This window comes from Engraulis encrasicolus, chromosome 20 (genome assembly GCF_034702125.1).
Source record: "Engraulis encrasicolus isolate BLACKSEA-1 chromosome 20, IST_EnEncr_1.0, whole genome shotgun sequence".
Classification (NCBI taxonomy): Eukaryota; Metazoa; Chordata; class Actinopteri; order Clupeiformes; family Engraulidae; genus Engraulis; species Engraulis encrasicolus.
In genome coordinates this window covers 49,080,568-49,095,567 of record NC_085876.1, presented here as the reverse complement: position 1 = coordinate 49,095,567, position 15,000 = coordinate 49,080,568, and the positions used below count along the sequence as shown (strand labels likewise).

General features: G+C 44.9%; 1 protein-coding gene across 1 annotated transcript in view; it reads right to left on the bottom strand.

Moving 5' to 3' along the window:
• Positions 1–15,000, bottom strand: part of jarid2b (jumonji and AT-rich interaction domain containing 2b) — a 217,216-nt gene that overhangs the window by 19,210 nt on the left and 183,006 nt on the right. Inside the window, exons 8-10 of the mRNA XM_063186056.1 lie at positions 13,515–15,000; positions 11,581–11,695; positions 542–690 (exon numbers count right to left, since the gene is read on the bottom strand). The exon at positions 13,515–15,000 is cut by the window's right edge and continues 68 nt beyond it. Coding sequence (XP_063042126.1) covers positions 542–690; positions 11,581–11,695; positions 13,515–15,000 — 1,750 coding nt within the window. The remainder of the gene's footprint in view (positions 1–541; positions 691–11,580; positions 11,696–13,514) is intronic.

Sequence of the window (15,000 nt, the reverse complement as noted above, 5' to 3'; positions counted from 1 at the left end):
TGCGCCCCCTAGTGGCTAATGGGCACCCACTTTGATGCATATACTTTAGGGATAGGGAAGATCATGTGTATCAAGTTTAGTTGTGATACGAGAATAAAGTAATTTGCCGTTGACCTTCAAAATTTGACCTTAAAGGTCAAGTTCCATGTTGGTCCAAGGACCAAAGGTCCAAGGAATAATAATAGTCATAATAATATGATCGTGTCTGCAGCTTGGTAAGTCGGTCCTGTGTGGAGGTAATAATAATAATAATAACACTAATAATAATAATCATAATAATAAAAATCATAACAATAATAAAATAATAATAATAATAATAATAATAAAAATAACAATAATAATAATAATAATAATAATAATCATATTAGTAATAATAATAATAATAATAATAATAATAATAATAATAATAATAATAGTAATGTGGTCGTGCCTGCAGCTTGGCCAGTTGGTCCTGTGCAGAGGTAATATAATAATAATAATAATAATAATAATAATAATAATAATAATAATAATAATAATAATAGTAGTAATCTGGTCGTGCCTGCAGCTTGGCGAGTCGGTCCTGTGCGGAGCGCGGGATGCGCAGCAGGTCTGCCAGGCGACTCCACTTCTTCAGGTCCATCACCTGCTGCATGCCCCCCATGTCATTAATCAGCTGGACGAAGCGCACCAGGTCCACCTCACAACCGCCTGGAGGAGGAGGAGAAGAAGAGAGGAGAGGAGAGGAGAGATATTGCAATGAGTGGGCACACAGGCAAGCACACAGGCAAGCACACACACACACACACACACACACACACACACACACACACACACACACACACACACACACACACACACACACACACACACACACACACACACACCACACACACACACACACACACACACACACACACACACACACACACACACACACACACACACACACACACACACATGCACATGCACACACACACCAAGGACTATCCCTCCATCCAAAAAAACCCCCCCTCAACCGCTGTTCCTTGTAACTCTGCAATAAAAGTCTCTCTGTTAAAAAGTTCTTTTCCATGACCCATTTCTCCTGCGTTTAAACGAGCCACCGGGTTCAGGTTTTAGTGCAGCCCAGCAGCTGACAGGTGCCGTTTGGCTGCCAGCTTTTCTTCTCCGCGACCACCAGGAAAAACCCCGGCCAGCGTCACGCTAACTGTGAGCAGGGAAGCCGACAAGGGGGGAAAGTTGTCCCGGGCCCAGAGATAGATGGGGCCCGGAATTGAGTCCTTATTACATTGAAAGTATTGGGTGGTGGGGCCCTTTGCAATGATTTTGTCCTGGGCCCAGCCAAAGCTGTCAGCGTCCCTGGTCACGGTAACTGTGAGTTTAAATGCCAGTTGCACCGGGCCCAGAGAGAGAGAGAGGGAGAGGGAGAGAGGTTGAGAAAGAGAGGGAGAGAGGGAGAGAAGGAGAGGGGGAGGGAGAGGGAGCCCCCAACCAGCCGAGAGAGAGAGAGAGGGAGAGAGGGAGAGAGAGAGAAGGAGAGAGAGAGAGAGAGAGGGGTCCTCATTCATTACATTGCATGTTTTGAGTCAGTGTGGGGCCCGTTCAGATTACCTTGTCCCAGGCCTGGCAGAAGCTGTCAGCAGTGCTGTCTTGGACCACGCCAGGAAAAAAACCCCAGCGTGTCTGGGTCAGGGACGTCGACAGCTTTTGGCTGGGCTCATCCAGGACAAGCTCATATGAAATGGCCGACTCCTCAATACATACAATGCAATGCAATGAGGACCTAATAATAATTGGACCTTGCACGGGTGAGACATAAATGCAATTTCGTTGGGTGCAGTGTGCAGTGAACACTTGTGTGCTGTGGAGTGCTGTGTCACAATGACACTAGGTTTCCCAATCAGGGCTTTAATACTGCACCCCCACCCCCCCTCTCTGGGCCTGAGACAGCTGACCCCTTTGTCCCTCCCTTGTTCCTCTGGCAGCCTCCCTGGTCTCTCTGTAACTGTGGGTGCATCCCAATATGTGACCTTGCCTCCTCCACTTGCCTCCTCCACTCGCTTCTCGTCATGATGACAACACTGACAACAGCATTATATTTCAATATCTTGCAAAAGCTCAATTGTAGAGTCTTTTCCTCGTTTGCAATTGGGATGGTGAATGAAAAACAGTCCCTCAAAAGTTGTTGTGGCGAGGCTGACTGCTGGGAAACTTTATCGTTTTCTCCACGGAGGAGAGGCCAGGAGGCGGGAGGAGGAGACAAGCACAAGTGGAGGAGGCAAGGTCGCATATTGGGATGCACCCTGTAACTGTGAGTTTTAAATGGCGCCGCAGGACTGATACCGCTCGCTGTGATCCATCTCAGCTCCCGTCCATAAACATTTATTTTCTGTTGTAATAACCCGACAAAACGACTGCAATGGCCAGCCCTCCGAGCACAGTGGCGACGAGAGAGGAGAGACGGAGGAGAGGAAAGAGGAGAGGGGAGGGAAAAGGAGAAACAGAGGGAGAGGAGAGACGGAGGAGAGGAAAGAGGAGAGGGGAGGGAAAAGGAGAAACAGAGGGAGAGGAGAGACTGAGGAGAGGAAAAAGGAAAGACAGAGGGGAGAATAGCGGAGGAATAGAGTACTGTTGGAACTGTATTTTATTCTATATGAAAGCAAACATGTTGCCGTGGCACAAATGTGCCCTTTCACATTCAAGAATTCCTGTTCAAGGCTGCAGAAGATTACTGGACTGTGCGAGGACTTTATCTGTACCAGAACAATGGAATGCCCAAACACAACAGAGTTGCGTCTCCACATGGCAGGCCAAGGACTGTGTGTTCGTTGCCTGATTATCATAGACTTGCAATCGAGATTCGATCTGCAGCGCCGCCGAAGGTGTTGCGTCACTAGGAGGGCGCAGCCTGGCTAGTGTGTTCGTGTGTTTGTGTGTGTGTGTGTGTGTGAATGAATTAATCTCTATCCGGGTACGCCCCCTTTTCCCTTTAGCGGATAGAGATAATTGTTATCAGGGAAAATCCTCCAATAAATATGACTTATGGCTATTACATCGTTTAGAACGAGTGGGGAAAATGGTAGCTGACGGTTCTCCCCATCCGCTCTCCAAGCCGGTTTGAAACTTAATTAAGGATTCTCTGTGTCTTTCATTTCAGGTGTTTCATATTTACAAATGTTAAGGGTTTGAACCTAACATTTACTTGGTCCTTCAGAACCGGATCCCAAGATACCCGACGATTCCAGCACGCGAGGAGGGAACCAGGAAAGTCTGTGGCCACAGCACTAAGACCCGTTTCCGGGACTGGTCTCTCCCTCGCAGGCTGGGATCCGACGGTTGACGGGAATCTTGAAAAGACCAGAGAATCGTGAGTAGGCCTACATTTTTATTTTTATTTTTATTTAAAAAGGATTGAATGAAAAGACGGTAAAATAAGAGAAGACAAAACCCTGACAATTCTAGACTCTATCAGGTAAACGTAAAGGGAGGGCAGACTCCCCTAGTACGAGAAACTAGTTTAAATTCTGTGTTCTCTGCGTTGAGAGAAAGCGTGCGTGAAAGGATTCGTATTACCACTCGGTAATACGTTTCATACCAATACAACAAGGTTCAAATAGCGAGTCTTTGTGGAAGCCTGTATGCAAGAAGATTCCACCTGTGAGGTTGAAGTGAATCTTACCACAAACGATCGTTGATCGCTATCTTGTTGAAAAGTGTATCCAACAATAGAGGCACTGTAGGTGTTGTGACGTTGGACTAAATTCATAGAGACAAAATGGGGGGCAGTAACAGCAAAATAAGTGAAAAGTTCCTTGCTGAAATGCAATGCAAGGACTGGAAAATTGTGCATAGAGAAAATCCTAGTGCAGTAGCACCGCTGTGTTACTGGGTAAAAAAACTATGGGTTTAATGGAAATTTGTCTACAACAAACCTAACATTTATGGCCTGGCCAGCAGGGCCAACAGGAACACTACAATGAACACCAAAACTATCACGGCCAACGTCGAGGCCAACACCAAAATTCCTGACTAGACCGAGAGCACCAGTATCGACCGTACGGGCATGACCCCTCGGCCGATGACTGGTTTGATGATAATGAGGAAACGGACGGGGATGTGGAAGAGGTAGACGTCGTTCTAAACTTAGAGGGATTGGTTTACCAAGAAAAAATTAGACCTGAAATTACCCTTCTGGTCAAAGGGACCCCCGTACGTTTCCTCTGTGACTCTGGTGCTAAAAAAAAAGGCAAATGACAGCCATTTGGATTACTCACTGAGCAGTTAATGTCTCAGATAGCCTACCATATAATAATAATAATAATAATAATAATAATAATAATAATAATAATAATAGTAATAATAATAATAATAATAATTGTATTTTATAACACTGTGTCATACAAGGCAAGTAATATGGATATCTGTTTGTCTGTCTGTGTGGGCCCTATTTGTTGTATGAATTGTCCTAGTGGGACACCCCACTGTGTGTGTGAGAAAGATTGTATATATGTCTGTGGAGTGTACGTGTGTATCTGTGGAGTGAGTGCCTAAATATGTCTGAGAGTTTTTTTTGAGTGTTTAGTGAAGGTACTCTATTGTGTTCAGAGTTAGCTGGAGCTTGGGAGTGCACATGTTGAAACAACATTTTTAAAATAAGAATAAGCCTTTTATTTTATTCTACAATTCAACTTTGAGGTGTAGGATTTTGTCATGATTTTGTTTTTCCACACATTCTTACCCATTTATTTTTGATTAGGAGAAAACGGGGTTGTGGAGTTATGTTGTTTCTTTACTATTTTCAATTGAAAGTTAACATGTTAATGTTTAAGCCTTTAAGACACGGCATTATAAATTAGCTGTTACCAGAATGGCAATGACCAAGTCATAATGTATTACTAAAGGCCCCGTGCACTGTCATGGTAGTGTAGTGTAGTTGCAAAAGAGTTTGCTTTCATGATTTACAGTACCAAAATGTCTTTGTTTCTTCTAAAGAATAGATGAAGCTTTCTCCTTGTTCTTATTTTTTTAAAAGAACAATGGGTTTGAGATCTTGAAATAACGCAGGCGTTATTTGATGGCCCAAAGGTGCTGTGAGTAAACCTAATTTGGACCTGGTCTGAGAGTTAGGTCACATGTGCTGAACATTTCTAGAAATTTAGGTTGTCATTTTGTTTTGATTGACGTTTAACTATGACTTATTTCTTTGTTTTATTTCATCGAATTTCTTGCCTTATTATGTTCTATTTTGATGAGTTATTGATCAATGGATCATGGGTTTGGTTTAATTTTAATGAATTAATAATTTTAATTTTAATGGTTTATTTTAATGACTGGAGCACAATGTTGACTCTGATAAACTAGACTCTGAATACACAGAGGCGCTTGACAACGTCGCCCAAGCAAAGATAACAGTGTCCTATGTGTAGATGTTTACATTAGCTCGGATAGATATTAAAAGGCTCAGAGGCTCTCTCTAAGTAGCCCAAGGTCCTCTGCAGGCACCCTTATCAGACACAGCAGGCCCAACTATAAACATGCAAATTTCTGTGGCAGAGACAGAAAGACTCTTAATATTGAAACCTCCAACAGTGTATGCTAAACCACCTGTTTGTCACTGAAAAGACAATAAGACCTAAAAAAAACTGAACACCGACCTAGATAAAACAATACCAAAGCTTAAAGTTATGTTAAATATCTATCATTGTCATTAGTTTAATACTGTAAGTGTGAACATTGCTTCACATGGTGTGTGATGAGACATGTCAATGTTCTCTATTTGCTTTTAAAAGTTTGAATTTGATGACGTTGGGATCCTTATATTTTCATTTGTTTGATTTATAAACAAAGAGACAGTTGTCTCTCTGTCTTTTCATTTCAGTCGTCAACTTGCAATCAAAGTGAAAACTGATTGCCAATAAGGTTTTAGTTCCGTTACAAAATGTTTTATGTAGCCGATACATGAAGTCAATCATTTTTTGCTCTGATTTGATTTCAAATTGATCTGGCTTGAGTGTACATGAAGGAAAGTTGTTTTCCCTATATATATATATATATATTTTGTGTGTTCTTTGAGGAACAGGCCCAGTGTTATGGAAACGAGCTGAAACACAGCTGATGTGAATGGAAGGAACCTAGACAATACCAATGATCGCTAGGTTAAGTGAATTTTGTTTTTAATTTGATGAGTTTCACAAGATTTTTCCAGAGTTTGTTTTGTTTCAATTGGGTAATAATTTTAGTTATAACACTTGATAAAATGACAACTGTTTATTTTTTTTTCTCTTTCTTTCAAACCATGAAAAGTTTGACCTAAAAGTTAGACAAGGTCTTACCTTTATACCTTAGATAAAGGGTCTGTCCGGTTGTTTGTTTCATTTTTCTTTTAAAGTTGCGTATTTTACAATGGCAGTTGTGTTTTCTTTCTTTTTATCTCTTACATTTTGATTGGTTGATCTAGTGATCTGTATGTCTGGGTGATGACAGTGAAACTTTGGAATGGTGTGAGAAAGTAGGATTCTCAAATATTTTTGGATTCTCAAATATTACTCATACTCAATTTTTTTATTTTTACAAAATACATTTTTGAATGTACTGACATTATTGGCAGGAGTTGGGCTAGGCCCCTATATCACCATGACCTCATGACAAAAGGACCGTGAGGACTGAATGCCAATATATATATTTCAGTTCTGTTACAAAGTGATTTATGCAGGCCTAACTATCATGTAAAGACAGCCAATACTATGGGTATAGTCATTTTGTACGGCATGCTTAATGTTTCTTCTACATTCTATATTGGATGAACTATGTGGTCAACACCACATTTTGTCAGTTTGCGTTTATCGCCTATTCTGTAAGGAACTCTAATGTAAACGTGAGCCACAATAGTCAGATACTGACCAGAGTAATTTTCTTTTTCATAATTTTGCTCTTGATAAATTGTTGTTCCCCGGGAATGTAGAGCTATCTATTTTATTTTGATTATAGATTATGAGAGAATGGTTGGGCGGCTTTGGGTTTTGTTTTGTCTAAACTAACAAAACATTTTTTGTTTCCTCTCTATTATAATGCTCTCTAATCTGTGCACCTCCTCTAAACTAATGTCTGTGTATTTCTTTAAGCAAATGTTTTGAAAAAGCCTGCCTTGATGTAGGCTATGCGAGTGATTCTCTGATTCGGCTACACTTTTAAGTCCGTGGATTTGATTTGCCAATTCCACTAACTATTAAGATTAAGCTTGGCAATTTGTTTGTTTGGCACTATGTAAACATCTAGGTCATTTAGTTGGGAAAAATACTGATAATTGACTTTTTGCTTTTGCCAAAAGTGTAGGGGAATCGTAGAATCACTCATGCACCTATGAACTGGAGGGTGTTGGAAGATGTTTACTTCTCATCATTTACTGTGCTCAAAGTCTGTTTCGGAAATTACTTAAGTCTTATTGAGTCATGTGGATGGCACATGTCTCAAACAGGAGAGATATTTTAGGATTAATCAGTGCATCAAACAAATATGTGTATAGGGCACATGTTAAATGAAACCTTGTTCTGAAACTTCACCCCTTAACCTAACCTAAAACAAACATAAGAGAGCTACAATGTGGAATCAAATTGCATCAGGGTTTGAATCATTTGTATGTTGGTGGTGTACTATAAACAAAAATATGGACAGAATGAACAACATCCACTATAATGTGCAGGCGCTGGGCAACAAAACTGAATTCGAGTTCAGGGCCATCCATGAACAACTGAAGGTAACCTGCCTAATCGCATTCCAATCTCGTATTGCGGTTGATATGCTTTTGGCCGATAGGAGTGTGTGCTCTATTTTTGGTTATCAATGTTGTTCCTTCATACCGAACAATACGGCAGATGACGGAAGTCTCACCAGGGCGATAGAGGGACTGAGATCCCTCAACCAAAAAGAAAATGAGAGACCACTCCGGGGTCGATACTTCAGTGTGGGATGGTTCCTCTGACATGTTTGGCCAATACAAACAGTTGGCAGCGTCCATAATCATGTCTATTGCAATATTTGCGGCGATCCTCACGTTATGTGGATGTTGTTGTATTCCTTGTATTAGAGTGTTGTGCACCAGATTTATTACCACTGCCATTGCACCAATGGAAGAAAAAATGTCAAACCTATATGCTCTTCTAACTAGACAGGATAGTGATGTCGATGACACTATGATGATGTTGTTGGTGGAGACCATGAGCCTCCACACCAATCTGACGATTCCATCCAGGTCCCTGATCTGTTCCCTGACCCAGGGGATTATGCTCGGGGCCTCTAAGTGTACCTATTTAAAGAAAAAATAATTTGAAGTCATCACTGGATGATGTTAATGTTTGTCTCTATATAGAATAAACAGGGGGAAATGTTGGAACTGTATTTTATTCTATATGAAAGCAAACATGTTGCCGTGGCACAAATGTGCCCTTTCACATTCAAGAATTCCTGTTCAAGGCTGCAGAAGATTACTGGACTGTGCGAGGACTTTATCTGTACCAGAACAATGGAATGCCCAAACACAACAGAGTTGCGTCTCCACATGGCAGGCCAAGGACTGTGTGTTCGTTGCCTGATTATCATAGACTTGCAATCGAGATTCGATCTGCAGCGCCGCCGAAGGTGTTGCGTCACTAGGAGGGCGCAGCCTGGCTAGTGTGTTCGTGTGTTTGTGTGTGTGTGTGTGTGTGAATGAATTAATCTCTATCCGGGTACGCCCCCTTTTCCCTTTAGCGGATAGAGATAATTGTTATCAGGGAAAATCCTCCAATAAATATGACTTATGGCTATTACATCGTTTAGAACGAGTGGGGAAAATGGTAGCTGACGGTTCTCCCCATCCGCTCTCCAAGCCGGTTTGAAACTTAATTAAGGATTCTCTGTGTCTTTCATTTCAGGTGTTTCATATTTACAAATGTTAAGGGTTTGAACCTAACAAGTACAATAGAGTAGAGACAGACAGACAGTCAAGAAACGAGGCAGACAAGAGTAGAGGAGATGGGAGAGAGAGGAGAGGACATGAGGAGAAGAGGCGAGAGAGAGGAGAGGAGAGGAGATGGGGAGAGAGAGGTATGAGGAAGAGGAGAGGGGAGTGAGGCAGAGTGGGGGAAGAGAGGAGAGGAGAGGAGAGGAGGAGGAGATGGGGAGAGAGAGGTATGAGGAGATGAGGAGAGAGGAGAAGAGATTAGGAAGGAGAGAGGAGAGGAGAGGAGATGAAGAGAGAGAGAGGAGAGGAGAGGAGAGGAGAGGAGAGGAGAGAGGAGAGAGGAGAGAGGAGAGGAGAGGAGAGGAGAAGAGAGGAGAGGAGAGGAGAGGAGAGGAGTGGAGAGGGGAGAGGAGAGGAGAGGAGAAGAGAAGAGAGGAGTGGAGAGAGGAGAGGAGAGGAGAGGAGACGAGAGGAGAGAGGAGAGGAGAGGAGAGGAGAGGAGAGGAGAGGAGAGGAGAGGAGAGGAGAGGAGTGGAGAGTGGAGAGGAGAGGAGTGGAGAGAGGAGACGAGAGACAGATGACGTCTTTCAGAGTATCTGCTTTAAGAGGTTGTAAAGGCGCTGCAGGCTGCTCGACTGCAAATGCGGCGTGACGGCCAATTTATGCAAGAGGCGGTTTTGGCGGCGCTGCTCTATGCCGTGGCCATCTCAGCTAGTCAATTCCACATTAGTAGGCTGTAACCGCTGCTGCTTAATAATAATAATAATAATAATAATAATAATAATAATAATTGTATTTGTATAGCACTGTATCATACAAGGCATGTAACTCAAAGTGCTTAACAAATGGAAAAAAAAACATCATTGTTAGAGATGGATTTAAAAGGAGAGGAATAGAGGAGAGGCAGAAATAGCAGGAAGGCAGAGGAAGAAGAGATAGATAGAGATTGTAGAGTCATAAGGTCCACGTAGGTTAGGACCAGGCTTGTAAGCAGAGCCGGTTTTACTAATAAGCAGAGGGCCCCACCACCCAATACTTTCAATGTAATAAGGACTCAATTGCCTAGGGCCCCACCAAATCTGCACTGTGAATGGGGTCCACAAACAGTCAGCCTCTCCATGTTGAATACCAGCAAAAAGCAATTCCAGAAGGCCCCCAGGTCCATATTTTGCCTAGGGCTCCATGATGGATAGAACCGTCCCTGCTGGTCAGGACGCACGGCTAAATCAGTCAGGGCTTATTTCCGCTTTGTGTTCAATTGCGGAGTAAGATGCTCTAGACAGATAGACGATATTTCAAAGTTATAAATTTGCGTGTAAGTAAACAAACTGCCCAGTGGGAATGTCAGGGCTTATTTCCGCTTTGTGTTCAATTGCGGAGTAAGATGCTCTAGACAGATAGACGATATTTCAAAGTTATAAATTTGCGTGTAAGTAAACAAACTGCCCAGTGGGAATGTATTACTAGACCTACATGCCAATTATTGTAGAGCTGAGGACCTTATTTTTACATTTCCAATGCTTTCTGTCATGCACAGTTTTATTCTAATAACAATTATAAACTGTAGTCAACTTCCAACACATTTGGATGAGCTTTTCTGTCACACTGACAAAATAATGATACAGTTACTCTACTCAGTATGTGGTGGTTTTAATTAAATTACTGAACTTTCGAATACACTCTCCCTGTAAAAGAAACAGGCAAACCAGATAATAAATAAACACACAAACTAACAAAATAAATGAGGGCTGATCTATGAGGGGCAGTTCATCCATGTATTAGTTCTAAACCTAACAAACAAACAAACAAACAAACAAACAAAAACAAACACACAAACAGGCAGGCAAGCAATGGGTGGCTCATCAATGTTTTTTTTTTTAAATAGTATATTCTTTTGGTCTTTTTATGACTTTATTTGAGACAGGCCAGTTGAGGGAGACCAGTAATGATTGGGGAGAGAGAGACAGGGAGGGATTGGCAAATGCCCAGTGCCCCACCGTCAGAGCCACGGTAGGGACAGGTTTACCCGACAGATGGACAGATAGACAGGCAGACAGACAGGCAGAGACAGGCAGACAGACAGAGAGACAGGCAGACAGGCAGACAGACAGAGAGAGAGACAGAGAGACAGGCAGACAGAAAGATAGACAGACAGGCAGAGAGATAGAGACAGAGAGACAGGCAGAAAGAGAGAGATAGAGACAGACAGAGAGACAGGCAGAAAGAGAGAGATAGAGACAGACAGAGACGGACACAGGCAGGCAGGCAGGCAGACAGACAGACAGAGGCAGACAGAGAGAGAGAGAGAGAGAGAGAGAGAGAGAGAGAGAGAGAGAGAGAGAGAGACAGACAGGCAGGCAGACAGGCAGAGAGAGAGAGGGAGAGAGGGAGAGAGAGAGAGAGACAGACAGGCAGGCAGGCAGGGAGCGAGAGAAAGAAAGAGAGAGAGAGAGAGGGAGAGAGAGAGAGAGAGAGAGAGAGAGAGACAGGCAGGCAGGCAGACAGACAGAGAGAGACAGAGAGAGAGAGAGACAGAGAGAGATAGAACCAGCAAGAGACAGATAGACAGACAGACAGAGAGAGAGAGAGAGAGAGAGAGAGAGAGAGAGAGAGAGAGAGACAGGTAGGCAGACCGCCTGTAATGTAGTGGTGGTGCTGACCTATGATGGGCGGCTCATCCATGTGGATGCCCTGAGATCGGAGGTGTGTCTTGATGCAGGCCAGCCTCTGCTCCGTAGGCCCCCAGCGCCGACCCAGCTTGTGGACACGCTGCACCTGCACGGAGACCAGGAGGAAGGAAGGGAGGAATGGATTAATGATTTTATTGGATGAATGAATTAATTATTTTATTCAACATTCAGGGTTCTTATAAAAATGAATACATATTTTAATTAGAGATGCACCGGATCCTGATTTTTAGGATCCTACCGGATACCGGATCCACTGCTTAAAATCCGGATACCGNATACCGGATACCGGATACCGGATACCGGATCCTACGAAATGGCCAAGGTATGATTTTATTCGACATTCAGGGTTCTTATAAAAAATTAGTACACAATTAAGTTCCATATAAAACACATACTTAAATTTTAAAAAAGAGAGTCAGGATAACACAACAAAGCTTGAAAGCTTATTTCCATTGTGGTCCTTTAAGGTGGAGGAAGGGAGGGAGGGAGGGGTGGAAAGATAGCTAACATTTTGTTGCTATTACTCTGTGAAAGAGCCTATAGCCGGGCAGTACACCAAGAACATTTTTAAGTGATGGACCTGGCCAGGTTAACCTAGCCTGGTTCACACCAGACGGTGTGTGTGTAGCTTTGGCGCCCCCTGGCGGAGCAGAGCTACACACACTACCGTCTGGTACACAGCCATAGAGCACGCTCCGTCTCCAACCAGAAAATAGGCTGAGAATTTATTGCTTCTGCACGGCCTCCTCACCAACAAATTCCTTCAAAAACCTTCCTGTTAATCTTTAAAGAGTCAATATAGTCTCTAATCTGTCTTGTGACTCCTCAATGTGAGTTACCGTTTATATTTAAGAAAGAAATGCTCCGTCTATTTTCTGGTTGGAGACGGAGCGTGCTCTATGGCTGTGTACCAGACGGTAGTGTGTGTAGCTCTGCTCCGCCAGGGGGCGCCAAAGCTACACACACACCGTCTGGTGTGAACCAGGCTAGGTTAACCTGCATGAAGTGGTAAATCCGCCAATAGATAGCCCACAGCTGTCCTTTAGTTAGTTAGTTAAAGGGACACTGTGTGAGATTTTTTGTTGTTTATTTCCAGAATTCATGCTGCCCATTCACTAATGTTACCTTTTTCATGAATACTTGTCACCAGCATCAAATTCTAAGTATTCATTATGACTGGAAAAATTACACTTTTCATACATGAAAAGGGGGATCTTCTCCATGGTCCGCCATTTTGAATTTCCAAAAATAGCAATTTTTAGCTGCAAAAATGACTCTACTTGGACCATACTAGAAATATTTGTTTAATACTTAGTAAACTTTCATGTAAAGATCAAATTTGGCAATAGGCAGCCTGATTTCAATAAGCAGCATAGTTGCAGTACCTTTTTTGACCATTTCCTGCACAGTGTCCCTTTAAGAAAATATGGACTACAGCCTCTTGCATTAGATGATGCATTTCTGACACAACTTGACTTAACATAACATGACACACCCAGTGAAGCCCCAGCCTTAAAGGGACACCGTGCAGGAAATGGTCAAAAAAGGTACTGCAACTATGCTGCTCATTGAGCCTGGGTTGCCTATTGTCAAATTTGATCTTTTCATGAAACTTTACTAAGTAATAAACTATCATTTTCTAGTATGGCCCAAATACAGTCATTGTTGCAGCTAAAAATGTCTATTTCTGGATATTTAAAATAGCGAACCATGGAGAAGATACCTTTTTCATGAGTACTTACCACCACCATCAAATTCTAAGTATTCATTATGACTGGGAAAACTGCACTTTTCATACATGAAAAGGGGAACATTAGTGAATGGGTAGCATGAATTCTGGAAATAAACAACAAAAAAACGTACAAAGTGCACTTTTAATGCAAAGAGAAGGAGAGCTATTCCACCTGCGTGACGAAGCGCATATCGTCGTTGAGCTTGCACTCGGGCCTCCAGTCGGGCGGCGGCACCACGCGGCACAGCCCCGACACCTCGGCCCGCTCCCGCACCGCGTCCAGATACGCCAGCGGGTCCTGGAACTCCCGCGAGCTGGGACGCAGCACGGCAGCCTCGGGCAACGCCGCCAGGCCCGCACGCGTCCTCTCCCTCTCCCTCTCCCTCTCTCGTTCCCTCTCCCTCTCGCGCTCGCGTTCCCTCTCCCGTTCCCGCTCTCTGTCAGCCGTCCGAGACGAGTCGTTGGTGGAGGAGGAGCCGCTGCGGGTCTCGCTGGCTAGCATGGAGGTAGAGCGGTTGCTAGGGTGGTGGTGGTGGTGGTGGTGGTTGTTGTGGTGGTGGTGATGGTGGTGGTGGGTAGATGCCAGCTGCTGTGCCCGCTGCTGGGCCTGGCGCATCAGCATCAGCTTGCCGGCCGATGCCCGCTTGGGGCGCTGTCGCTCTGGCTGCGTCTGGGCGGGGGGCTGTGCGGCCGGGGTGGGGGCGGTGGGGTTGACGGTGTCGGGGGGAGGAGGGGGCGCGGGCTGGGGAGGAGAGACGGGCTGCTGGGGCGTGACCGGGGTGGCGGTTGCCGTGGCGCCCGCTGCCGCGGCGGCCGCCTGGTCGTCGGGGAGCATCGTCATGACGACGGAGAGGGTTTTCCGCGTGCTGCGCGTCTCCAGGGGGCCTCCGGGCTGGAGCTTGAGTCTCTTGGCCTCGGCCTGCTGCTGCGCCTGTGATGATGTCACATCCTCCCGAGCCTTTCCCGAAGATGACGACGACGACGAGGTTCTGGTCGCCACCGTGGCAGTCTCGGTGACGGTCGCCGCGGCGGGTGGCGAAGGTTTGACGTCACGTTCCGTCATCGTCCTCGGCGAGGGAGGAAGGCCACCGCACGCCTCCAGGCGCCTCTTAGAGTGCCGCAGTCCCTCACGCCCCCCGACGACGCTCCTCTCCTCCTTCTCCTTCTCCTCCTTCTCCTTCTCCTTGGAGGAGGACGCCAGCTGGCCGTTCAGTCTGCCGTTGAGTCTCACATGGCACTGCGAGGACGACGACAGCGGCCCGTTGGACATGTTGTTGAGCACTTGTTTGCGTGTTTTTGCATTGCTACTTTGGGCTTTCCCTGAGAGGCTGTGGAGGGGCGGAGGCTGGTGGTGTCCATTGGTGGAGGTCTGATTGTTCGACTGCAGGCGCAGGGCAGCAGCGGTAGTGGTGGTGGAGGAGGGTGGGGACGAGGAGGAGGAAGAAGAAGAGGCGGATGACAACGATGATGATGAGGAGGATGAGGAAGTGGAGGAGGACGAGGACAGGGAGTGTTTGCGGTGGTTGAGTTTGGTTCGCTTGGCCAGGTCCCGCTTGGCTTTGGTGTAGGTGACGTGGCCCTTGGTCACCGTGGCCGTGTACTTGACCGCGTTCTTGGACGGCAGCCGGAAGTCTTGCCTCGTTGCCTTTTTGGCGGTG